Source organism: Battus philenor, unplaced genomic scaffold (genome assembly GCF_028537555.1).
Source record: "Battus philenor isolate CCGP_79_NKW_IND1 unplaced genomic scaffold, ilBatPhil1.0.hap1 SCAF_4, whole genome shotgun sequence".
NCBI classification, from domain to species: Eukaryota; Metazoa; Arthropoda; class Insecta; order Lepidoptera; family Papilionidae; genus Battus; species Battus philenor.
In genome coordinates, this window is record NW_027181704.1 from 2,821,795 (window position 1) to 2,848,433 (window position 26,639).

General features: G+C 31.5%; 1 protein-coding gene across 1 annotated transcript in view; it reads right to left on the reverse strand.

The window, feature by feature from the left end:
- Positions 1-26,639, reverse strand: part of LOC137928813 (serine-rich adhesin for platelets-like) — a 106,393-nt gene that overhangs the window by 78,699 nt on the left and 1,055 nt on the right. Inside the window, exon 3 of the mRNA XM_068771796.1 lies at positions 8,675-8,753. Within this exon, the coding sequence (XP_068627897.1) occupies positions 8,675-8,746 (72 nt within the window). The 5' untranslated portion in view covers positions 8,747-8,753. The remainder of the gene's footprint in view (positions 1-8,674; positions 8,754-26,639) is intronic.

Genomic DNA, 26,639 nt, shown 5'->3' on the forward strand with positions numbered 1-26,639 from the left:
GGGTCAAGACATTTATACAAGTTAAGTTTTTCTCAAGCTGCCGAAAGAACTCTCCAGCATAGTTCCTATAAAGATCCTTATCCTAAACGACCTCAACGCTTAGAATAAAGACATATAAACCTTCGTTGAACTTATATTACTAGTATTAACTTTGTTACATAAAAAAGTCTACTTAAAGTTCATTTACGTCCCACACCATTCGACAGAAATAAAATTGCATAATTACTGATGACATATTACGAGCATTTAGAAATTGCAAAAAGATTAAGGTTGGCTGAGAATAAATCTTTAGACGTCGTCGTTTACGAAGATTTGCATCATACGTGCCACGAAAATACGTCGAGATTACCCCGGGGAACCGCAATTGGTCCGCAGCTATTTACCGATCGCACGACACGGATCGTGTTGTAATAGTTAATTGTTTAACATGCAATGGCTTTTGAAACGCTTTAAGATTGTCATATATTCTTAAAACACGTAAAGGGATTTGACGTATATTTTATATAAAAAAATATTGCAATATTTTAGTGGGTTGACTAAATCATATTTGCAAAATATTACTAATAATAATAATAAAATATATTTATCGAAGGTTTTATTTACAACTGGTGGTTAAAGCCACATTTAAAGTAATACATTTATATTGATTCTATATAAAAAATTAATATGTACTTTATACTTGCGACCGTAGGCCGCGATTTCGATTCTCGGGATATCGTCTTATACATAATTCACCTTGTGCATTAATTATATAGGATTGCCACTGCACACAAATGTTTCCAGAGAATGGGCAGGATCTTCTGTATAACCCGCCTGTCAAGTGTAGCGACTATGTTACAACCCCCAAAGAAATCTTTGTGGAAATCAAGATTTATATGTATATGTATTATTTAAAACATCATGTATATACATTTATATATATATATATATTCATAAAATTTGTTTAAATTGTAATATCAAAATAATTATGATGAAACTCAAAATGTATACAAATTCACACACTTGTTCAAAATGTTTGGTGAAAGTATGTAAAAATTTAAAATATGATTTAAAAAAAATTAAAAAAATATTTATTAACGTGTATGTTACCTATTATACCTACTATACTTTATGGTTGACGATCCTTAACTTTTATCTTTTGAGTTAGACAATGGATGAAGACCACTCAAAGGTCGATGTAAAGAAGCATATTTCGGTGTAAGGAGATACCATAAATCAGATCCATTAACAACTTTCACGACGCTACCACCCAGGCTCTTAGATTAGAGTGACGAGAACGAACGGACGAAGTACTGGCTGGTCACACAAAAGGTGATATTTCGAAAATTGCAACAAAGGACTGGATGAACAAGGCATAAGACTGGGACTCTAGAGAGACCAGATCCCTAGAAAAAAACATTAATAATAATAATAATAAAGCTTTATTTCATTTCATACAAATAACTTAAAATTAGTAATTTCAAATAATAGTATTGATAATTTTATACTAAGTTTGTATGGACCCCAATAATTTATATACATATAAATTAATTTTTGTCTGTATGTCTTTCATAGAATCAGAAACTATGCATTTGATCATGTGATGATCTTTAGCAAAGTTTTTTTGTATGAGCCCACAAAGGCTTCTAAATTGGTATGACTAATATTTGACAGATGGCGCCACTGTTATTCCTATTAATTTCATATATTGCCCTGCTATTTCATGCTGATTTTAATTAAAACGAAAACCCGCAATATCACAATTTTTCTAAATGAACAAAATCAATATAAAATGTTTCCTATGTGTTATCTTACCTTTATATTTATTTTAGTAGATGACGTAGTAATGAACGGAATAAGAAAAAGATATATTCAGTAATGATAAGACAAAAAAAATAAAGAACTTTGTCGTTGAAATCGGAACGAATGGTCACCGTTAGAATGCGTAAGAATAATACCATATTGACCCCACTGACATGATACCTCTATCCTCTCTAATATACGAAGTAACGACATCAGGAGGCCATCGATCCGATCGTATGACAAGATGATTTGATATCGGTGCGTGATCAGTTTGAAAACAAAACAAATGTGTAACTTCTTCATTTGTGTCCAGTAGCGTGTCGAGCCGTACTGACGCATTCGGACAACGCAAGTCAATTACGTTAAATTACTATGGCTAGGCTGCTCGCATACGAAACAATTGACTATTTTTTTCCTTATTTTTTTTTAATTCTGTATTATTCTCCTATGTAATAACTTATTTTTAACTTAAACACATAAATCTGCACAGTGTTTGGTTGTAAACTACGCGCTAATTGATAAATAACAAAAAGTTTGTACCAATAAAGAGTGTTATATATTTATCGAGCATCGAAATATTTTTTAGTAAACATTTATCTTATAATATAAAAACATTGCACACTATATGTAAACGATACAATTTTAAGATATATGTAATAAAATAAGCGCAGTTAATTTATATATGCATATAAAGATAAATAAAATAATATGAAATTATAATAACTTAATTTGAATTAATGAATGATGCAGAATGTTTTACGATACATCGGGTTTTTTTACAGTGTTTTTCTTCACTCATTTTGCAATATGTCCAATCACGTTTGCTCATATCTGCGATGTTATAAAAGGCACACTAAGTGTAAATCGCACGGGAAACAAACCCTAAAACTATGTCCTTAATTCACACTCCGTAACCACTAGAATACAACTGTCCAAAATATTAAATTACGAAAATAAAAACCCACGTACAAAACGCGCGTTCTAAACGCCTTGTTTATAAACCGCCTTATTAAAACCGAGCGCGGTCATCGTATCTTAGAAAGTCAGGTTGACGCTCTTACTATGAATTAATTTGCGGCATTTAAAGCTTATAAATACGATTAAACATCGCTGCCGAGCGGAAAGTTAAATTGAACGCATTTTAAAAAATTAGCTAAACTTCTCGAACAGACGTAACTACCATCATTTTTTATTGAAAAGACCAACCTAAATACTGTGGTATGTCTTTTCTATAACAATTCGTTTAGATGAACACAATTGTCTATTTCTATTATCAAACAGTACTTGGTAAGAAATAATTTATTCAGATGTATATAACACTAATCTTTCGTCTCAATACTAGTGCTACACAACAAAACGTAAAACATTTAAGATTATATTATTTACAATTAAAAAATTTTATGTTCAATTATTCAAGACATCTTATTATTTTAATACTAACATCTAGAAGCAATTAAACATGTAAACCCGTCCATTATTTTAAAGATGACATCTTTAAAGAAATATTAATGACGATGTAAGCAATAATTGTCTCAGTCTTGATGAGGGTTATGTTCATCAGTGGAGGGCTATGTTTTACAGTTGGAAGAATGCTGATGCCGATGATCAACCTTCAATACTGGTCGAGGTAAACCAACACAAGGCCATACATAAAATACACTTCTAAAAATAGGTGTACGAAAACATGGTCTCTCTCTTCAGATAACTTCGGCTTTCAACCATCCGTGGATGAGGTGATGCCCAGGATTCTAAATAAGATTGAATCAACAAATAAGTTGATCCGAAAGCGTTCTCAACAGATCAGATTTTCAAGCCGGTGTAAGCAATATAATCGAAAATCCAAAAACGCGTGTAAATGGCAACTTGACAAAAGACATTTTGAATTTAGAATTATAATATTTGTGTAAAATTATACCAAGATAACGTATTTGTTTCATACTGGCATAATAATAACTAAGGAAGTAAAAGAGTAAGATATTACGTCAATATTAAACTGGATCTAATCGTTATCTGAAGAAAAAATTATACCACTACTGTTTCTTATTATTTTGATTAAGTAAGAACGTACAACTGAACGACCGCTTAAAGTAATAATTGACTTTGACATTTACATACAAGTTATTATTATAACACAAGTAGTCTTCAAGGATACTTATCTCCATGTTGTATAATAATGAAAATTGTTTACTTAAAAAATTTCAAATAAACACTGTACTAATGTTAATTAAGTTGCAACCATAATAACTTAATCGTCTTAAAACAGAGTAAATGGAGTTTAAATAAAAGTAAAGAGCCGTAAGAAACAGAAGGCTCCGAAACCTCTTCTCGTCTAAAATACCGCAATGTTTAAAGACGAAGGTATTTAAGCAATGTGTGTTGCCGGTGATAGCATTTGGACTTACGACGGACCTCATAGGAAAGCTCAATGTCACCCAGAGAGCAAAGGAGAGGACTATACTGGTAGTTTTGCTGCGAGATCGAATAAGGAGATCCACCAAAGAACCAGAATTGCTCGCCTGAAATGGCAGTGGGTGAGGAACATCGCTCGTGCAATCGATGACCATCGGGGCTGATGCGTTCTCGAGTGGCGACCACGAGCCGGTAGACGCGGCGTCGATAGGCAGCCACTTAGTGAACTGACGATACAGTTAACGTCACGGGAAGTAGCTGAATGCGAGTTACTCAAGACCGATCACCGTGGTCATCTTTAAGGGAGGATTATGCCTTGCAGTAGACGTCCATAAAAACAAGAAGAAGAAATGGCCGTAATTTATAAAAAAATAAAGCTGTTATTTGAAATTTGAAGCATATGATGCAGTTTGAAAAAGCAAGATCTCGATGTTTTTAAAATTACCTATAAATGTAAATAATTATATTATTTAAATATATATTATTGCATATGAATGTATTTATGTGTTTGTATCTTATACGAAAACATTTCAAAAGAAACTAACATGTGACTAATAAACTGAAATTGAATATAGATCGTAAAGACTTCCAACTAGTGTTTGTGATTAGTGAGCGACGTGAACTAGTGGACAGCGTCTTTGCACAGCATTTTAAGATGGTACCATATCTTTTTAACAGTTCAACCTTGTTAAAGTCGTCAAAAAACAATGGATACAGGATGTATTTATCCCTATTGAAATCTTTGTCGAGCAGGGAACGATCTTCGCCTTAAATGACGTTAATGATGAACTTAAATTCAACTGGCAAAAGTTTTATCTTCAGTTTTATTTCGTGAAAAAAGAATTCTGTGGTCAAAAGCAACAAGCAGAGCATCTTCATTGCTTATTATTAAATAAACTATACATTTATGTATTTTTATTTATTTGATCAACAAAACATTCAAGAATCTAGAAAAAATAAATCAATGATATTTTGTAAACAATTACAATTAATATTTTAACTGCAGAACTTTTACTACGACTATCTTTCTCATATATTTCTAATAAGATAGATGAATGCGACCAGCATCCAGTGTCTAACGACCTTAACAAGGTTAATAGTGCGTTTATTGAATTGTCACATCATTGAACTGAGAAACCGATACAGTACCATCTTAAGGATGAACTAATGAACTGTGACAAAGTGTCACGGAGAGCGTAATTTGATAAAGATAAGCAATGTTAACAGCATTGATACAGTTGAACAAACAACCTTGGCTGCTGGCCGAGGCGAAGGGATCGAGTGACGACTTATGACAATAAATATTTCAATCAGTGCCTTACTTGGAGCCACAAAGCGTGGGATTATAACGACAAACCAAATTAGCTCTTACAACCTTTGACTTAAAACATATATTAAATTCAATCACCAGATATTACATTATTAATACATTTAATGGCAATTGCGAATGTGTTTCATAACAAGTGCTCAGTTCAGTCTAGGATTTGCCCAGCGTGTTCTACTTTCAACATCTGGGGATGTCCAATCGGATTTAATAATTCAGATAATATCCTTCTCCAACATAGGGATGTAGTCATATTTATACGGATTTTATCGACGTTTTATATGCATATTAATCTATTTATTAGACAAAGCCAAACAAAAATACTTTTAAACGACTCACTTTTTACTAGGACGAGGTGAAATACGTACTTGTAATGTAAAATAAAATAATATGCCACGTTAATAAGGTTACCCATTACTCAATAAGATTTGAATTATAAGCTGTTATGAGTTAAGTGGTAGTCTAGCTGTAAAGGACTGAGACTTGCGATCATAATACGCAGGTTCAATTCCCAGGATACAATCTTATATATTTCACACTTCGTGCGTTAATTATATAGGATTGCCACTACCCACAAACAGGCTTCTAGAGGATAGGCAGCAGCATTCTCTGTGGACCATAATTCTACACTACGATCACCAACCCGCCTGCCACGCGTCGCGATTATGTTATATCCACCCGTAGATCCCCTTTGGGGGAGGTCTGTGGCTTGCAGTCGACGTTTATGGGAATCGTCGTCAGCAGAAAGCGGCCTGTTTCCCATTGGAAGACCAGCCCCACGGCCTGTACTGAATAGGAATTTTTGACAAAGTTTATAATTTGTTTTAATAATGGTGCTTTTGTTTAAGTACGTGTTTTGTATCTTATGTATTAGGGGGACCGGAAAGTAATATCGCTTTCTTAAGTTAAATTCACACGACTACATTTCAAAATGTTTTTATTTGTAATCAACAATATATTCACTTTTTTGTCAACAACCTTTTGCCATCTAGTATACAAATTTTCAATGCCGGAGCGATAAAAATCAACCGGTTTTTGTGTAAAATGTGCCGACTGAAACGACATTACTTTCCAGTCCCCTTAATACAAAGGCAATCGAACTTAAGACCTCAGAAACCTCAATCTATGTAAATATTTATTCTGAATTTTACAGTAAACTTATAAGATAGCTATATATAAAGATCCTGTTATAGAAATGACTTCTGAATATATGAATCAATTACAAAAAACGACTTCAGATCTGTAGATAAATACATACATAATAGTATTATTATATTACGAAAGTTAATGACTGTAAGGCGTATTGTGCTGTCAAAGATCAAGGTGTTTAAAAGGAGATATCGTTACATTATTAACTACAACGTTTATGTATCTTAAAATAGACTAATTAAATTGCAAAATCGATGTTACTGATATAAGAATTATATCTATTTTGAAGTTGTATATTTCATGATAACCGTATGCATTTACAGATTGATAAAAGGTGTACAAGCTATAAAGTTTTAAATGTATGCCTCGTTTTTCAGGAAAAAGTTTCAAAGCTTTTACACTTATGTCACTATTTTTTATTGAAAATAGATAGATCAATTACTTCGGGCAGTCTGCAAGAACAGATTATAAATAATAAGTAATTTTAATACGTAGTAATCAGAATTTTCATTACGTTTTTTTACTGCATTATCATTAAGTTTTGTATTTATAAAACCATTGTTTTTTTGGATAGAGTATACCAAACATTAATCGACAGTAAATGAACTATACATTCACCTCATTAAAGGTTTTATACTTATAGCAAATCGACACTGTTTAAGTAAACGATCGATTACTTTTCATCGTAATATAATTTAGAATCCGGTGGCTGAAAGGTTATGTTTTCACAAGCTGTTTTTTATAAAAAATTAACAACGCAGCTAGACACGCATACAAATTGTAAATAACATTACAGATAGAATAATTAAATAAGTTTAAATATAGATTATATCATAAAAATAGCCAAAACGAAATATAAATGAGATAAGGTAAGTAATAGCAGATAATTAGTAATGTATAAATAGTAATAGTTACTAAGTAATCTATAAAAATATAATAAAACAGGAATAAAAGTACTAGCTGGCGTTGGTAGCACAGATAAACATGAATATGTTAGTACTAAATACGGTCATAGATTGTAAAATAAAAGATAAATGAAAATATAAATATGTAATAGGTCTCTGTCACTTGGTGGCAGAGGATTCCAGGTAGCGTGATAAAAGAAAACAATATAGCTTTATGATTGATAAAACCTAACAATGATTAATTTTTGAATTTAGATAACTGTAATAGTACAGTTCAGTACAGTTTTATTGGTTGACATTGCTGGCATTCTTTGGCCCGAATTCACTTTATACATAAAAGGCAAGACTTCTTATAAAAGGTATTGTGTAATAAATACTATTTATCTCAAGCCCGTGGGCACTCCGAGCTTATGTGGACTGTCCATCTGGTGTTAGATTAAATTAAACAATTTTTTTAAAATAAAATTTATCGAATCTTATAAATACTCGAAAAATTACAAATTTATAATATTTTTATATTTAGAACAATTAATTTGACAAATGATCCGATTTAAACGATACTTATAACAGTATAAAGTTCGCAAATATTAAATTCGGTGTTATAAACAGCCGTTAAAGTCGCAAGGTTTTTAAATGGCGACCACGTAGCGATCTTCAAGCCCGGCTTATGCCTTGCTATGGAGTCTATCGGCTGATACGACGACGATGATGATAATTTTTTCTAATATACACTACGTATCCATTAACAGTTATTTAAATCAAGTTTTAACACATGCAAAAATCTAACAAAAAATAATTTTTACGGCTCTAAACAATATAATTATAGTGCTCCCGAAAGTGCTATACCGCGCCTTATGGGTCCGCGCAGTGGGAAGGGGACAACCAGCAGCAACTTTTTTACTTAGTCCCCACCTGGCCTCGATCTACGTGGTAAAATGGTTTCGGTAGATGATAATATTTGTTAGTAGCTTTGATAAAAAAATGTTGAATAAGATCAGTAGGATCTAAAATATCCAATACCTTGTTTCTATAATGTGTTCCTAATGGAAGATAATCTAGTTATATAGCCATTGAGGTTTGATAAAATATTGAGAGTAATAAATACCTGAGACGGTCGGAGAGCGCTGGCAGCGGCCACCAGCACCAGTGCCGCCACGCACCATACACCAGCTCGCATCCTCGGGCTGCAACCAAAATGTTAACAATTCAATCATATTTTAATAAATATGCCAAATCATACATCATGTTGATGATGCCTCCACCATTCACATTGTTATAAAACAATCCACCTATCATAGAGATGATGTACGTTAAGTGTCATTTATTTAGATTTTCAGTCGACGGACATACGAATCTCATCACACAGTGTTTATTTTGTTAGTGAACTCATACAAGCTCAGAGAAATTAAGAAATTTGTTAGGAAAGATCGTGATATTAAAACACTCAAGATAAAGTTTAATTTAATCTTAAATGTCGATAGTATATTTCGCCGGATCTTTTCTGCTTCCTTCAGTGCCAGATTTTAAAATAACAAGTGATTTTTTAGATTTCACGTGACGAGATGCGAAGTGCAAAACTCGAAAACAACCCTTATAATTCAGCTAATATTACATTTAATACTTTTCATAAGAGAAAGGATTTTAGGTAAAATAATTGCAATAGAAATAGTAGAGAAATCGTTTTAGCTCCTTCATATAAACCACCGAGTAAATTAAGACACTTTTGCTGTCAAATATTTTTAACTAAAAAATCGCGTATAAAGATTTAATCAAAAAAAACACACCGTATACTATAAAGCATTACAATAAAAACACATTTGCCTAAGTCGGTAAATCGGTAAATAAAATCGATTTTATTTCAAACAACAACATTAATTTTAATTTAATTCATAATGAAAATCTTTTAATATTTTCTTTCATACGTTTCAAAGAGTAGATTTTGAGGCTTTTTGGTTTGGACTAAGGCGCCTATTTCTGTAATAAAGTAAGATTTAAAAGTTCATATAATAGCTTGAAATGGTCACAAAATAATCTAACCGACAAAATAATAATTTGTTCTTGCTGTGTGACTTGAAAAGTTTAATATTTACCACACTGTCACTTTATACGTTAAACACCTTCGCTAAACCATGAGATATTAAATTTTATAGCCGAAGTCGAACGATACTTTATATCCCTTCATTAGCTTTTACTTACTTCCTGTCCATTGAAAAGCCGACTTCATACAGATGTATTATTACGTATTAAATACTAAATACTTTCTTTACCATACACAGTTGCAGATAAATAATAAGTTTTATGGCCACGCGTTGCGTTCATAGAGCGTGCACTTTCACTATCAAAATATAAACGACTTTCGATTCGGCATGCCAAAGATCTTATTATACCATATTAGTGGAATGCCGCGAACATTGTTAGCTCATTTTAATTTCTACTTATAACGTGATAATCAATGTGACAAAGACAAATTTTTATACTGTCTTCATTTTGGAGACTTCTGTTCATTCCTTCGTGTAGGATAGTAACTTTGATAAAAGGGGTAAAAGATTATTTCAATTTTGACTTTTATTTTATTTTCTCCGTTTGTTCATCGTCTTTCGTTTTTCACAATATCTATAACTCTTTACATTCTTCATTCGTTCAGACTTCCTCCTACATTGCTCTCCTGCCCTTACAAAACATAACAGATTTGTTTTAACTATTACATTGCTTTCTATTACTTAGTTGTATGTTGAGGACATGCGTCTTCATTTTGTTCTTTTAAGTAAACGCCTGTATTATTTACATTATAGGTTTTAGTTTTAAGTTTTTATTTTGAATCACAGTATTAAGGTCGTGCTCTACCCTGTCTTATGTAACTGAGTCTTATTACTATGTATTACACTTTGTCCTATTTATCTGCACACCAGGGAGGTGATGTTCCTTGCATTAATCCTTTCTTCTAGCTCTATCTTATAGACATACCGAAGTCCTGCAAATACGAGAAAAAAAGATAGTTTATCAATTGAAATTGGAAAGATTTATATAAAATTATACGTAGAGAAAAGTAATTAAAGATATCAATCTCCATATTCGGATGAGGACAAGATATACCAAATTTTTTTTTTATATATTAAAGAAACTTATAGCACAGAAAGAGAGATAAAGTATAGGTTGTAATTCAGTAATAGTCTTAATAGAAGAAGAAGAATTTGATGTTTATTAAATATCTTTAAAATTGATATTTATATATGCGGTTTCTATACGATGTTTTGTATTCTTCTAAGTTACATAATTAATATATTGTCACCTGCTGGATGTAGTTCAGCAGTGGGCATTTTTTTATGTTATTCAAATATGACACTGAAATAATGGTGATAACTGATGAGAAGGGTACATATACTGTGGATAGAATGTACCTTATGATGACATATCACACCAAAACACTAAGTTATTGTACTGAGGGCTTAGTACCAATAAAAAGGTAAGAAACTTCCATAGCACCTTCTTAAAGACCTTTTATTCTTTTTTTCCTTTTAAGAAAGTTGTATTCGTTTTGAAACACCTTGACTTTCAATTAGTTTGGCAAACTACTTTAAGCCTTTATCAAAGTTGTTGTCCGTGCGCGATTCGGCTAAAATAACTGGAGACTCGTTAGTAACATTTGCGGAGAGCCCAGTCTTGATCGTGAGGATGGATTTGCTGGTGAAAGTTGCCATTTAAACGCATAATATTTTGTAGACTATCCATTAACATTTTCTGCTTGATAACATAATTTAAATATGCGTTATACTATCGTAATTTTTGGTATTCCTAGGAAGTTTCGCTTCGTTCTGCATATTAATTAGAAAGAAGACAAGAAATAGTTTTTGAGACACAGTTCGTTATTCAGACTATTGCAACTAGCAACAATCAACTGTGCCTATTTTCGTCTATATATTTGTACGAATTAAAGACATTTACATAAGAAATTTTAAAAAATATGTTATTGGGGCAAGAGTGAGTAAATATTTCGTATTAAAGCACTGTATTTTATGTCACGGATTTTTAACGGAATGATCTTTCTTCTCGTCAAACCTATGTTACATGGGGTTGAAAGAGGGCGTGGTATGACATCATTCAATGTCTGTGTCTTCTGCTACGAAGTTTCGATGTTCTATGTCTACCACATCGTAGGCTCCTTCTGCAACTTGACTATGGAGAACCAAGATGTTGACTTGCCTGGTTACTATTATGAGACTTTCTGCTATATATATATATATATATATATATATATATATATATATATGTGTATGTATATATATATGCGATGTATCTATTAAAATACATATAATAATTGACAATAGCATGCTATAATTTACATGGCAGTAGAAGAAACACAGACCTATGCTATAGCTATACTTCGATAATTCCATTCGTTACATTAAAAAAACTTTTTACTATTTATCTTTAATTACTAGATTTAATAACATAAACAGTTTTCGTATTTAATATCACGCATAATGGATATGAAATGTAATATTCGTTCAGCTGTGACCCAGTATTTTAGCATACGATTGCCTGACATAGTATACGCTAATTTTATACCGCAAAACAAGTTTGAGACTTTTAAATTTAAATGAAAGTGTTTTTTATATTTTTTTTTCTTTTCAAAACTTATCTGTTTTTTAATAAATAGTCATTTAATCGGGGCTTTATATTTTTTTTCTGTGTTCTGACAATAAAGTTTTTATTTATACTGAAATTTGCACAAAATTTAGTAATCTACTGTGATTAAAGAAGATAGTAATGTAATAACGAAATTTATGAAAAAATGTAATACTTAGATATGATAATGACTTAGATATGTTTTTCAAAGTCGTTAATTTTATAGTATAAGTTTTTCTGTGAGAAAATGTCCCTTCTTGTGAAATCATTTTATACCAAAACAATGACGCATAGTAATAAAATTGTAAAAGGTCATATGTCTCGGGTTCAAGCCTTGATAGGTGCACACATAGTGTGAAATTTGTTTTTTTAACACTAATCGTAAAAAGTATAAAGTGATAAACCTTCGTGACTTTAATAATTTAAAAATATCAAACACTTTAAAACTCGAATTATATTACGCTAGGGATTCTTTTGTAGTCTTTTTGCATGTGACGGTTTACATACCACCGCTATTACCATGTGCTATATGTCGCCAAATACGCGCTCGTTGCGATGATAATCAGCTAATGAGAGTTATTACGGTCTCAAGGTAACAATCGCAAGGCGATACTGTACGGTATTTCGTATTTCAAAAGCCTATCTAGTTCTTTTTTGTATTATGATACATGATTTATTCATTTATTTATTTACACCTCTTAACTATATTGTGCACATGCGAACTTAATGGTTTTTAGGCATTTATATATGTCAATCTAGGGTAGTGCTGCAATAACAAATAGGCAGGTACAACATGTTGTATAAATTAAGTATAATTGTCACTAAAGTATTAAATTTCTATGAATTCACTGATTTTCAATCGTTAGTCGACATCCAAAGAGAACTCAACTTGATTTAATTACTATTAAATGGTGCTCTTCCGGCAGTCTTCTTATATATATTTACTTATATAAATGATGGATTAATATATGAAGTTGACTGTACTTGTAAATTAAATTTGATAAAAAACTATAATACGAGCAATGGTAGCCCTGCAGTAGAGATTCCATCTGCAATATTTTATAATTCATACTCTGTGCATTAATTATATAGGATTGTCACTGTCCACAAATTTCCAGTGGATGGGCATCAGCTTTCTTTGCGTACCATAATATCATACTTCGATCGCCAACCCGCCTGCCAAGCGTAACGATTACGGTATTTCCACCCATAGATACCTTTGGTGGAGGCCTATGCCGTGCAGTAGACGTCTATAGGCCTAAGACAACGATTGATTTGGAATAAAAACTATTGCTATTTTCATTATATATGCTATATCTATTATGATATTATTATTTATTAGTAATAACATAGTTATATCAAACTAGCTGCCCGCCTTAGGCGTGGCCCCACTGTTCATGGTAATTCTTAACATGTCAAAAAAATTCTCTTGTATTCATGTCTGAATACATCCACCCTCTTACGCGTAGAATTTCGTATAATTCATTTTTAACTCACCTGTATTCGGTGAAAAGAAAATTCCTTCCATTCTTTATACTATAACGTTCCAGAGATAATGTAATGAATCAATACACACGTGAAATTCTCTTCTATATGTAGGTACCTATTACTTATAAAGACATACATAAATATAATAAATTATGTACAAATAAAGGCATGCTGATAAATTAAACTAAAAAGGTCTAGAATCTTCTTTATGAACACGTAATGGCTTATTGAATCTCTTATTCTCTTTTTATAAAGTATAGCTCTTTGGACAAAAAAGGCTGCTTAGTTTCGATTGAAGTTGATGCTGTTAGCCCGGGAGCTTTTACAGCTTCATCGGAACCTAGTTCACGAAGCGGAAGAGTCCATGAACTTAAAGAAAAAGAAGAATAAATGAAGTTGTGTAAAAAGAAGCAAAAAGTTGTAAATAGTAGAAGATTATTTGATGATCGTAGATTAATTAGGTAGACGAAGGGAAGAAATAGATAATAGTTAAAGCATCCTATGTAAAACCTTAAGATGTTTTGTATCAATCACGTGACACAACCATTCTATTGCGCAATTATCGATTTGATTTTCGTAAATAATCGCATGGTCGAACAACACGGTGCGGTGCAGGCGGAGGAATGTGCGAGTGCAATATATTGCAACAGACTTTCGCCGGCTGACCACCGACAAGCCCACATGCTATCTAGAGCGGTTATGTGTGACGCAACGTTCTAATTGTTTTTCGATGTACCACTTCGCAAGGAGCCAGTTGCAGACAAACCGAACAAAAGGATGTGCCATTATAAACACAGACGTACCTATGTTGTGTAATATTTCGGACGGATCTTTTTCAATGTTAAAACACGATTAAATCAACACTAAATTTTCTTAAAACAATGACTTTAACGAGTTTACCGCTGCCCAGTGGTCATATTAGATAATAAATCTATGTAGTAGGCTTTTAATTCAGAAAAAAAACACAAATGTAATTTTAACACTCATGTTTAAGTCGTATAAAATTTTATTTATTCCAATGACTGCGCTTTTTTAAAACTTCAAATATCAAGAGACGCACAGTCATAAGTTATAGGTAAGAGATTTTTGTATGGTGATGTAAATACCACAAAGAGCATCAGATATCATTCAACGTCACGTGTGTGAAAAATAAATAAGGTGGCGCAAAATTAATGTCATAATGTGAACGTGTCTTAATTTTTATAAATAGTGCCAAATGTCGCTATGTTTTGACATTTAGGATGTAGATATATAGGTATACTTTATTGCATGTTAATACTAAATGTCGATCACACAGATCAATAAATGAACTTTAATAGAAAAAAATGTGCATAATAACTTATATATATATATATATATAAATATATGCGGTTGGCGATCCTTTTAGTCCACATTTTGAGTATTAATTGTACAAGATTGCCATTGCTCACAAACAAGTTTCCAGAAAATACACAATAGCGTGTTCTGCGCACAATAACCTCTCTCTGCGATCGCCAACCCGACTGCCAAGTGTGGTGATTGTGGTAAATCCCCCATAGGTTGCAGTGGGCGTCCATGAAGACGACTTTTCAAAAAAAAATATTATTAAGAAAGATAAAAATGTTGAATATCATTTCTCTAAAAGGTTAACGAACTGACAAGCCGTCCCTTATAAACGCTTCCTCTCAATCTTGATATAAGCTATGTAAAAAGTTATGAGATGCGGTAAGCGTTACGTCATTAACGATAAAAGCGTCAAAGTTTGTGTTTAAAGAAAGTTTATAACAGCATTAACTTTGGTTAAGTAATTAACATATTATAATTAATTTACGCACTTGGCGAAACCGGATTTTAAAAAGAGAATCGGAAGTTTTAATAAAAAAAGACTTCTAACTTTTGTTAACTTGAACTTCATTGTCTTACATAAATCAATATAATGTTACAAGATAGATAGTATGCTTTCCCAAGGAAGGCTTCATCATTATTGTATATTAAAGTCAACTTGTACAGGTTTGAAAAAATATAAGTAGCCAACACTTACAAACGTTTTTACTTACAAAGAGTCGAAAAAAACAAATACATATAACATTACAATACTTCTTTGCTTGATAGAAATATATAAATAAAGACGCAATTATGTGTCTGGAAAACGTAAGTTTATTTACAATGTTATGACGTGCTACAACACTTCTTCTTTTAAGCCGGTGGACGCCCACCGCAAGGTATGAACCTCATTCATAAATCGCTACGATGACTGATCCTGTGCTGCCCGCATCCAACGACTTCTCGCGCCCTTAACTCCACCTACTCCACCTACCCATGCAGCATCTACTGTTTCCTGGTCGCCACTGCAAACTTTTCGGCCCTAACGGCCATCGGTAACGCCCGAGCAATCTGCCTCACCCACTGCCACTTCATCCACATCGATGTTCTTGGTTCTTCTCTTAATTTTCTCATTATTTATTTGATCTTGTAGCAAAACTTCGAGTATCGTTCTCTTTTTTGCTCACTGGGTGTCCAAGAGCTTTCTTATGAGGCCCGACGTAAGTGACCACATCTCAGATCCTACATTTAATCTCTAATATTATCTTGTAAGGCAAGATGGTTACTTACCTCCAAAACAAATTAAACAACGTTTAAAGCCCATATTTCAGAAACATTCAGATTTCAAACAGTCAAATCTTCAGAGTTTAACCTTCATTATACAATTTTTGTAAGAATCACAACTGTCAGCTGTGATGAAGATAATATCCGATAATACCGCGACAATTTATATTTAAAAGAAGCGACAATATCTACAGTTATTTTCTTTAAACGTATATATAAACGTGTCTCTCATATATATCCACCAATGTATCGACTTAAAGCGCAGAAACTAAATTTATCAGGAATATTCCTTTTGCTGAGATTTTTCCAATTTGTACCCGCAAGGAAAGTTAAGAGTGATAAATTTTGCAAAGCGGGCTGGGGACATTCTCGTTGATATATAGTAAATAATTAGGTTCCGTTTTGAGTTTCGCTAATCTATTTATTTATTTTAGTATTAGAACCAAAAAAAAAACTATTTACTCAATAAAACAAGTATAAATGTCTTCGATTAGAATAAACATTTTGTTCGGTTCTCAGCATCTCTACAATGGTAGTCAATCGCCGCGTTATCGTGCGTACAATTATAGGAAATCATTGTCACTGTCTGGAACGCAACACGCAAGGTATTGCACGAGCAGAGTCACTAGAATGTATGATAATCACTTCTAATTTAGTAATTACCTATTTTGGGATAATTGTCTGAATAACCGATGATACCACTATTGCAGTTAATAACCTGGAGAATTTCAAAATTTAATTTTTTTACAATCAAGTAACTTCTCTCGTCGAGAGTCTTTCAATTGTTATTTATTTTTGATCCCTTTTTTATCTTAATTTAATTAACAATAAAACGGTACTAATGCGTGAAAAGTTAAATACTTTATAGTATAATTCGATTGTGTCAAGAATTTCGAATTTCTCTTCGACTGTACAAATATATTATTCAGAACCGAATGCGAAAAATGAAATCATGGTCATTAATACTTAATGTAATAATCGATTATAACTTAACAATTGAAAACTTTACAACACCGTGGCTTGCCTTGACCTAAATCTACCATCAGAAATATACCCCAGACGATACATAAAAAAACTAATAACGGAAGCCATCATTGTTTTTGTTTCGCGTCGCAGATCCTAACCTTAGATAACTGAACAAATAAGCTCAGCGCCCGACCTTTGATCTGTCCGTCAATGGTTGGATAGCATCTTACTCTGCTATATTAATCTACAGGTACAGTCAGCTACAAATACATAACAGCCTCCCAAAACAATTGATTATAAAAAAATGCTATGATGGGTGCTATATATAGTAATGCTATAATAGTGATATTTTTTTAATTTATTAAATAATATATATTTATGTGTGAAGTTGACAGGAGCTATGTACACGATTGTGTGAGTACAAATCTTTAGATGCACTATCTCTTTTCTTTGTCTTGTGAGCAGTGAAAACACTTAAAGAAAAAAGAACAAACTTTTAAGAATTCATTTAAAGTTCTTAGTCCAATTTTAAGTCAAAAATAATGTATAGGGAACATTCTTTTTTTTTGACGGAAATACACTGATCAAATTCAGATTTACTCGTTTTTACTTCGGTTCTATAGAAGACTTACTATCTCAATAGAGAAAACTCAATGTAAATTATTGTCAAATGAAAAAAAAAATTAATATTTAAACGTTGCTTAAAAGCAGCTTAGGTATCAATTCAATCACTTCGTCTTTTCTATAATTCGTAATTAATATATTATAACATGAAAGTAATCTTTCATTCTACTTAATAATAAAACAATAATCTGTTTTATAAAAATTGTCATTGTATTTTTAAGTTTTATTCGATAATCATTCTTTTTATTTGATTAATTACACTAACACAGATTTTTGGCAAGTTTCAATAGTTAACGGAAAACTTTTTGATCCGTAAATAAAATATTTGTGTTATTAATCCTGTATTAAAATCACACAAGTTTTTTTTTTTTTTAAATACTATTGCAATGTTTTTGCGAACTGTACTAGAAGTTATTATGTACGAGTATTAGTACCAAACGCACCTGCGATTGTAGTGCATTACGACATTCGCTACTTAGAGGACAAAGTTAAGGTAACCCTTGCCATGTTTTGCTTGAATAATGAAATAGTCTTCTTGACTACTTTAACTTAAATTTGCACCAAATAAAAAAGAATTTCTACATTAAAATAAATTATTATAATGCACTGGGTACATACAATAAATATATTTTAAAATAACTACATGTATTTGAGTTTCATTCAAGTTACTTTAACAAACAAAAAACTCACTCAGTAATAATAAATAAAAAAAAACAAATATAAAACAATAAGTCACCACGCCGGAAAAATCAATTTTGGTTGTGGTACTTTTAGGTGTGATTATTCTGTGATGGTAAAACTGTCAAACTAAAGTCTATGTATAGTACAAATTGGTTTTTAGCTATAAAGTACACACAACTAATTGACGAAAGTAAACTGTCCAACGCACTACTTGTTAAGGCTGGTGAACAGGCTTTTTAATTATTTATCAGAATTTGCTTACGCAAAGAAAGTCTGGGAAATAATCAATATTATAAAGCATTAAGTTAAAAGACAAGAATAATCTTTCTATCTCATCTCTTGTTACTTTCTCATCTTCTTTTTAGCCAATGGACGCCACTGTAAGGCACAGGCCTTGCCCAAAATCGCCACGATGACCGGCCTTACACCGCCCGCATCATTCGACTTCCCACAACTTTAACAATGTCGTCGGTGTCACCCAGTGGCGGGTCTAGCTATCTCTTTTTATGTAAAGATGAAATTTAAAATGATTTTTACCTATAAAAATGATTACGAAGGATATTTTATATTGTGGTAAACATTTAGGCAAACATACCGCAATTCAATTGTCACTTTCTAAAAATGCAACTTTCACATTCATTTTGCGTCAATAACATCTCTCTGTATCTCTGGGCAAGGAAATAATAAGCAGTTGCCATTGATTTTTCGAGTGTAACCGTAAACATGAACCGATTACATCTCATTAAAAATTATCGCCTTTTCACCGAATTTTTAAGAAAATTTTCCAAAATGTACGATCAATATTATAATCATTGGTGACTAAAGTTGTAATTCTATTTATAAACCATTTTAATGAATGAACTATACGAAGTATGTTATAAATTCTTTTATAAAAATTACTTACGTAACGTAATTCGTTAAGAAAATTACAAGCTAATTTAAATAATACAATGTAGAGGTCGTTTAGCAAACAACAAAGGAAACTCATTATCTTTATGCACATTAAATTAACTTTTTTCAACTATCATTGTGTTTTATCAGTCATATTCGTAATGTCTAAATCAAACATTGATAGCTCAGCGGTAGAGGATTAAGACTTGGCATCTTAGTCTACGGATTCGATTACCGAGTAACAATATTAAATAATTCACAAACAATTCACCAGAGGAACCTGTCAAGTCTGGTGATTTTAGTTTATACCTCCAGAGATATCTTTGGAGGTAGTTTATGTTTGCAATGGGCATCTATGGACTGAAACAGAGACTTTCTAATTCAACGCTGTTTATTAAAATAAATATAGATTTATTTTGGTTTAAATTACTGATAGCCAAAATGTTCACTTTAAGTTTTAACTACATTTTGGTAACAAATTATGTTACAGAATTTAAAAAAAAACACATAAGGGAAGAATATATTCATAGAGTAAAGACACATAAATGAGTTTACTGAAATCATGTACGATATTTTTGATGTTAATTATAAATTGTACAACTTTAAAAAAAGTAGAACTCTAGGTGAATAATCATCTAAGAAAAACGTCACTATGAATTCAACGTTTAAAATAAAATCTAATTTAATGTCAAGGTTATAATCAAAATAATCAAGGACGTCGCGACGGATGGATATCCGGCATCACGTTTATTATAGATAGGAAATAATCTAATAATACGTTAGCCTGCGGTACCTTTGCTTACGAACACTTTCTAAACTACTTGCACTCTACTTTATTTCACCGTTTTAACATATCAATGACACTTTCTCTGTAATCGTAACGTAATAGCATAAGATCGTGATGCGCAGACAGGCAGTGATGAATTGGTTCATTCCTATCTCGTTTATATAGGCATTTATAACGTGCTAGTAAAAGCTATTGATACACAAACTTTCTTGCAATTTTTTATCATATTTACGTTAAATATTCTTTTCTTTTCATTATTTATAAGTGCTAAGTCAAATGATATGTTCTGGATGATCTAAATTAATCTCAAACCCACGAATGGGCAAAGTCCCCCTCCCTCCAATATTCAAAATTTCAATAGGTCTGGTTGAAGCAGCATGCATCCAGCGTCTTCCGAAGTTCAGAATTAAGTATGCTCCATAACTTTATCATTTTTAGAATTTGTACTACGAATTATACAAGTACAGGTCACATGTCGAAACACAGCCTAACCCTGAAACCGAAACCACAATATCTCATCTTGAAGAATTGTTCATTTAATTAAAGTCAAATGTACTGTCGTATTTTATTTAAATATAGTTACTATAATACAGGTTACGTAAAAAGTTTTGTATTTAAAATTAAATATAGTGCCATTACATATTTGTTTCATACTTCAGTGAGCGTTATGCGGTCCTTTGACCGCCACTTCAGTCGCGGTAAGCGAAATGACTCGTATCCAGATTGAAACAGGTTTCTCGGTCCACTTTCTAAACGATATTGCAAAAGTATTGTAACTTGACCCACATTGAGGTCCAAATACTTAATCTAGACAGTGGCTTAAACACCTATGACACTATCTATTGATCTACTATTATTTAAATCCTGTTTCTTGATTCAAGGTTTTATTTAAATAAGTTAGGTTAATAAACGCATTAAATATACGGTTGCCCGGAGAAAGTGTTTTGGTCTTTACGAGCGTTGAATCAACTATAAAAAACCAAGAGCATCGTCATTTATTAACGTAATTTATAACTTAATTGTTAGAGTTTAACTACTTTAAAAACCTTAAGTTAAAAAATATAATAAGTCAGTGTAAACCTTAAATGTTGTAAGACACTTAAGTACAAACTCGACCTTTTTACAAGGTTAATGAGAAATATTTTAAAAAGACCTCAATAACCTTTAAATAAATTTTTAATAAAAACTTAAAAAGAGATTTTAAGTGATTTTAATTTAATACATTTATTTAATAATTACATACGTATATAATCACATACAAAACAAGACTCATACAAAAGACATCAACGCACGTCTTAGCATTTACACTTTGTTAGTAACACTATTAAATTCGTCCTTGACCTAACTATTTACATTTACATTTTATTTCACATAATACGATAAACTTAATGAAAATTAAATAAATACTTTGTAATAAATTTATTTTATATACTATATATTATATGTCAATTACATGTTAATTTGAATAAATTGCAAACAAACAAAAGCTTCGTTTAAGATCGTTTGACTTTAAAGGACTAGTCTATATACTTTCACCAGCAACTAAGCTGAATTTTATTTAGTACTTTTTCGCACCACTCAAGGCTTTCTTTCAAAACTATGTGAACGCTTTGTTTTTGACTAAAACAATGCTGCTAGGTTTATGTTTCGCTTTTCGACTTTAAGAAAGTAATGTTTCATTGTATTTTTGGTTATGTAAATTCAGTCCGGGGCATTAGCCGTAAAGGCGGACGTAGTCAAATTTTTATCAATTTCAAATCAACTTATGCCGTAATTAAATTTCGCTGAATTTGTTTTATTTATGAATAGTATCGCAAAACTTAAAATCTTTTTTATCTTTAAATTTAAAAGATATTTTGATTACATTCTAACATTCACTTCGACTAGTTGTAATCTGCGTCTTAAGAACTGTAATTATAACTAATCATTTTATTTGCCTAGTGTTTACTAATGGTAACATTACATTACATATGTAACCAGAACGAGGCCACTTGTACTAATTTTTTCAGCTATCGTTCAGAATAATTTTTTCATGATTCTCAAAGCTATTTAATTACTTTCTCGTATATTTTTTAACGTCTAGTAACATTTTTATAATATTAAAATAATAAATTGAATAGTATTTACGTTAAAATAATATTACAAAGACATCGTAAAAATATCTAGTCAAAAAATATTTTGTAAAAATTAAAACACAAACCGTTACATTTCTGAACAAATATCATAAACGTAATAACTGAGACATTAAATAGACCGCTCGCCGGCCGTGTCCACCGGCAGCCACCAGTAAATTCACTTTCTATCTCGCCGGATCGAAACTTTACCGCGCAAAAGACTCGTTACGTTTTTACGTGTTACGTTTTTTGTGTTTGCGCGCTCGAACTGTCTTAGTTGCACCGGTTAACTTGACTCGACTTCCGTAAGGCCATTACTCAAAGCTGGTATTTTTAGATTTCTTCATGCGACTGCAATTAATTACAACTAAACATTTCACGTACATTTTTCCTGTAAGCATATATTTATTTTCATCAATTCTGAAAATTACAGATAGTTCATACAAAACTGGAGTAAGAAGATGTTTACAAGCTTTCACAAGAGTAATATATTAGTACAATAGTCTTATATATTACTAGCAAAAACTTAAATCAATTCACGGGCGTGTTCAAAAGGTATTGGTTTACACAATTAACATAATGATTGTTAAGTTTAAAGTAAATAAAAAGATTAGCTTAGTACAAATTATAAATAGTAGATGTAAATAAAGTATTTGTTAGGATTTCATAAATTGCAAAATTCAATATATTTGTATAATAGACAAGCACGTAGATTAAGATAATAGTACTAGAGTGTAGACATAGAATAAGCAAAGATTTTAAAGACAAAATAGACATTAAGAACTATAGAGGACAACGTACCTCAATGCCATCTATTTAAATAATATATAAAATTAGTAAATAAGATTAGATGTAAAGAATAGCAAAGAAAATATCTAAAGTAAAAAGTAAATAACGTAAATAGTGATTAATAATAAGCAATTTAGAAAAACATTAAGCAAGAATAAATTTTACTAGCTCGCGTTGATCGCGCTAATAAAATTTGTAAGTAGTAAGTAAACACGAGTTTAAAAAAAAACATATTTCCCGAAATTTCGACAGCAGTTATCAGTCAAAATAATAAAATAATGTAAATCATAATAAAATAGATAGATGTTGTATTTAAAATAAATTAAGTCTTAAGAGGTGAATTTTATAATCCAAGGCTAGGCAACGTTCTATAAAATACGAAACATCTTGAAACATCACCATCAATGTCGATCCTCATTGGCAAGCTCACTATCATTTAACGAGCCATGAATAGAACTATACTCGGGATTTTGCTTCTATCTTTGTTCTATGTGGATTAATGAAATTCGTAGTGGAACAATCTTACTGACATAGCTCAGGGAATCGGCAGGTTGAAGTAACAGTCGGCAGACCGTAGAACGTACAGAACTCATGGCCATTAAGGCCTAACAGTTCTGGAGTGGAGGTCATGAAACGGCAAGCACAGCGTAAGACTACCTCGTGGGTGGACATCCACGAGCTGGACAGGCGATCTTATACGATCTTTGTCATTTGGGAACAAAATAAGAAATTAGACGGATGAAATAATGAGTGATTATGAAAGAGTTTGATGTCATGCGATTAAGGTCGATTTAAATATTTCACTCACAGTGTTATCTTATTTTAAATTGTTCGATTTTAATTCTGTAATGTTTTTAATAACTTTTGATAGAAATGGAAATTTAAGAAAAATGCAAATGGGTAAATAAAAATTAAGCAATGCAGAACATAATGTAAACCTGCAGAATTCTGGTAGGAATAATTTGCGAAGAATAAAATATTAATCAATAAATGTCTTTGAAGAGGAAAAAAGATTACAGTGCAAATCATTTAAATAAAAAAACATATATTGTAATCCCTGTGTACCCAAGACAGGAGAAATACAAGAGGTCCCAAAAAGGCGGGCCATATAAAAAAAATACTTTTAAAATAAAATATCCGGTACACATTCATTAATAATTAAAATATTAAATCTTGTGAGTAGTTGATCTTATAAGTCGATTTCTTCGTGATGTTTCATTTCACATTTCAAATTCATCATATTTTGAGAGCTTTTAGCTTAGGTACATAATTAACTCGTAGTGCCGCCGCGTGGGAATCGAACTTTCAAACTGCTTAGGACTCTTCTAACTCCTAAACTACCTCTGCATAAATTCATACTCTACAACTGACTCTACAACTGAATAGAAAAAATTAAAACGTTTATAGGTTATCAACTTTAAGTAAAAGGTGTATGAACCTTGGGTTAGTACATCTGTCCACTTGTCCGGTGCGGACGCAAAGAAATGCAGCCAGCACGTTTACCCGGCCGTCAAGTTTCACTTTCATCGATAACATTTCTGTGACACATTCGTAAATTACGAAAAACATTCACTTCGAGAACGTAACGGAATAATAAGCTACTGAAAACATGGTTTTCTGAATCATCGAATTAAATTGCTATGGTCGTTATATTCGTATACATTAAAGTGAGCTAATTCGCTATCACGATATCGATTATAATATTGTATGTTCATCGATTATGTTTCTGATTAATTGCCACTACAGACTTTGTACGAAAAAACGCCTATTGTACTCCAAAAGGAAAAAAATTCTAGTGGCCTCTTTATCGATTTACTATATATAGGAGATTTCCACCTCAGCACCAACTCATCACGATATTTCTGGAACTAGAAGGCTTAGACAATTGAAATTTTATAGAAATATTTTTTAAGCAAAGTGAAAGTCAGCTAAGAAGGAATTTTATTAATTTCTATACATTTGAGGTTAAGAAGGCGTTCACTAAAAATCATATTTATAAAAAATAGTTATTATAGATATAAAAATATGACAGAACATTTTTTAACAGTAAAAATTAACAAGAACGGATTTTATGGAAATGCACTTACAAAAAGCAGTGCAAGCCACACAAAGCGTGCGGGGGAGAGTTAGTGTTTTTTTAAAGAATAACAAATTCTTCTATAATATTTTTATTGATGATACACGATGTTTAATAATTAGTTATAACTTTTCAATCTTAATCAGCGTCATATATTTAACAGATATGGTCAGTTGTTCAAATGTACTCTGTGGAAAAATAAATGCATTTTCTTTACTATTTATACATTTTTTATTTCTCTGCCTGAACGAAATCACTAAAAAATAGGCAAGATCGATAAATTTTCGAGTTTTTAAAAATTTAAACTTTTTAAAAAGTTTTAAAAATCTACTTATTGAAAGTGAATTAAACTAAATTGTGCTCCTTGTTATATTTAGTCAAAGGTGTTAAGAAAAACGCAATTAACTGAAGAAAAATTTCTGCCTTTATGATAGTTGTACCCAACGTCTCATGGAAATTTTATAAGACATTTTGTACGTAAACAATGTCCGCGGATTTTGATATAAAAACACAAATAAAAAAATCTGGAATGTTATATATACTGCGACCCAAATGGAATTTACAGATTCCACGGGCTTGAGGAAGTAGGGCGCAGAGGGACTCTAGTCTAAAACCTCTTCTGAGGTAGCCAAGCGTGAGTTTTCGGCAGAGCTCGGGTCGCTGCATAATACATTTCTCCGGATTTAAAATCCTTTCTTACATTTTTTTCATTATTTGTGTTGATTAATTCATTTGTAAATTTCGAAAAACAGCCAAATGTTGTCGTTGAGCTGCTGGTAAAAACTAATTTTAGCGTAAAAACGCCAGTCCAACTGAACATACGCTCTGTATATATTTAGATTTTTTGGTAAATTAAACTTTTAATTTTTAAAGTAATTCTATACGTGTTCTTCTTTCATACTGTCAAAATATCATCCTAGGTTTTATTTTGAAAGAAGAATGATGAACAGTAGCATAGTTCGTTTGACCAATGAAGATTATTGATTCCAAGTGTAATAAAAATTACTATTTTGTATTTATGTTAAAAAAGCTTTCATCTCTAACATTTCAATGATCCACAACGATTGGGAATAGATGTGAAAGCTTTTAAAATGTGTGTTATTTATCGGAAAAAGCTTTAAAGCATTTACACGTATTTTTTATCATCCTGTGTAAATTTATCTCTAAGGGGAATACAACTGGCAAATTACTTATTATTATTATATTTTCATATATCGAAATCCGAATTTCGGAATCAATTTTTTTAATATTTTATCATGACATTATTTCATTTTCTGAAACAATTGATTTTTGCATAAGACATACCTTCTAATAATTGACATACAATAATTGATATCTATAACCGATAGTCCTATATACATTTTATTTATGGCAATACATAATATGGGTTGTTCCTTAAAAACGATCCGCGAAAAATTTGAATCTAACATAAGTCAGTTAT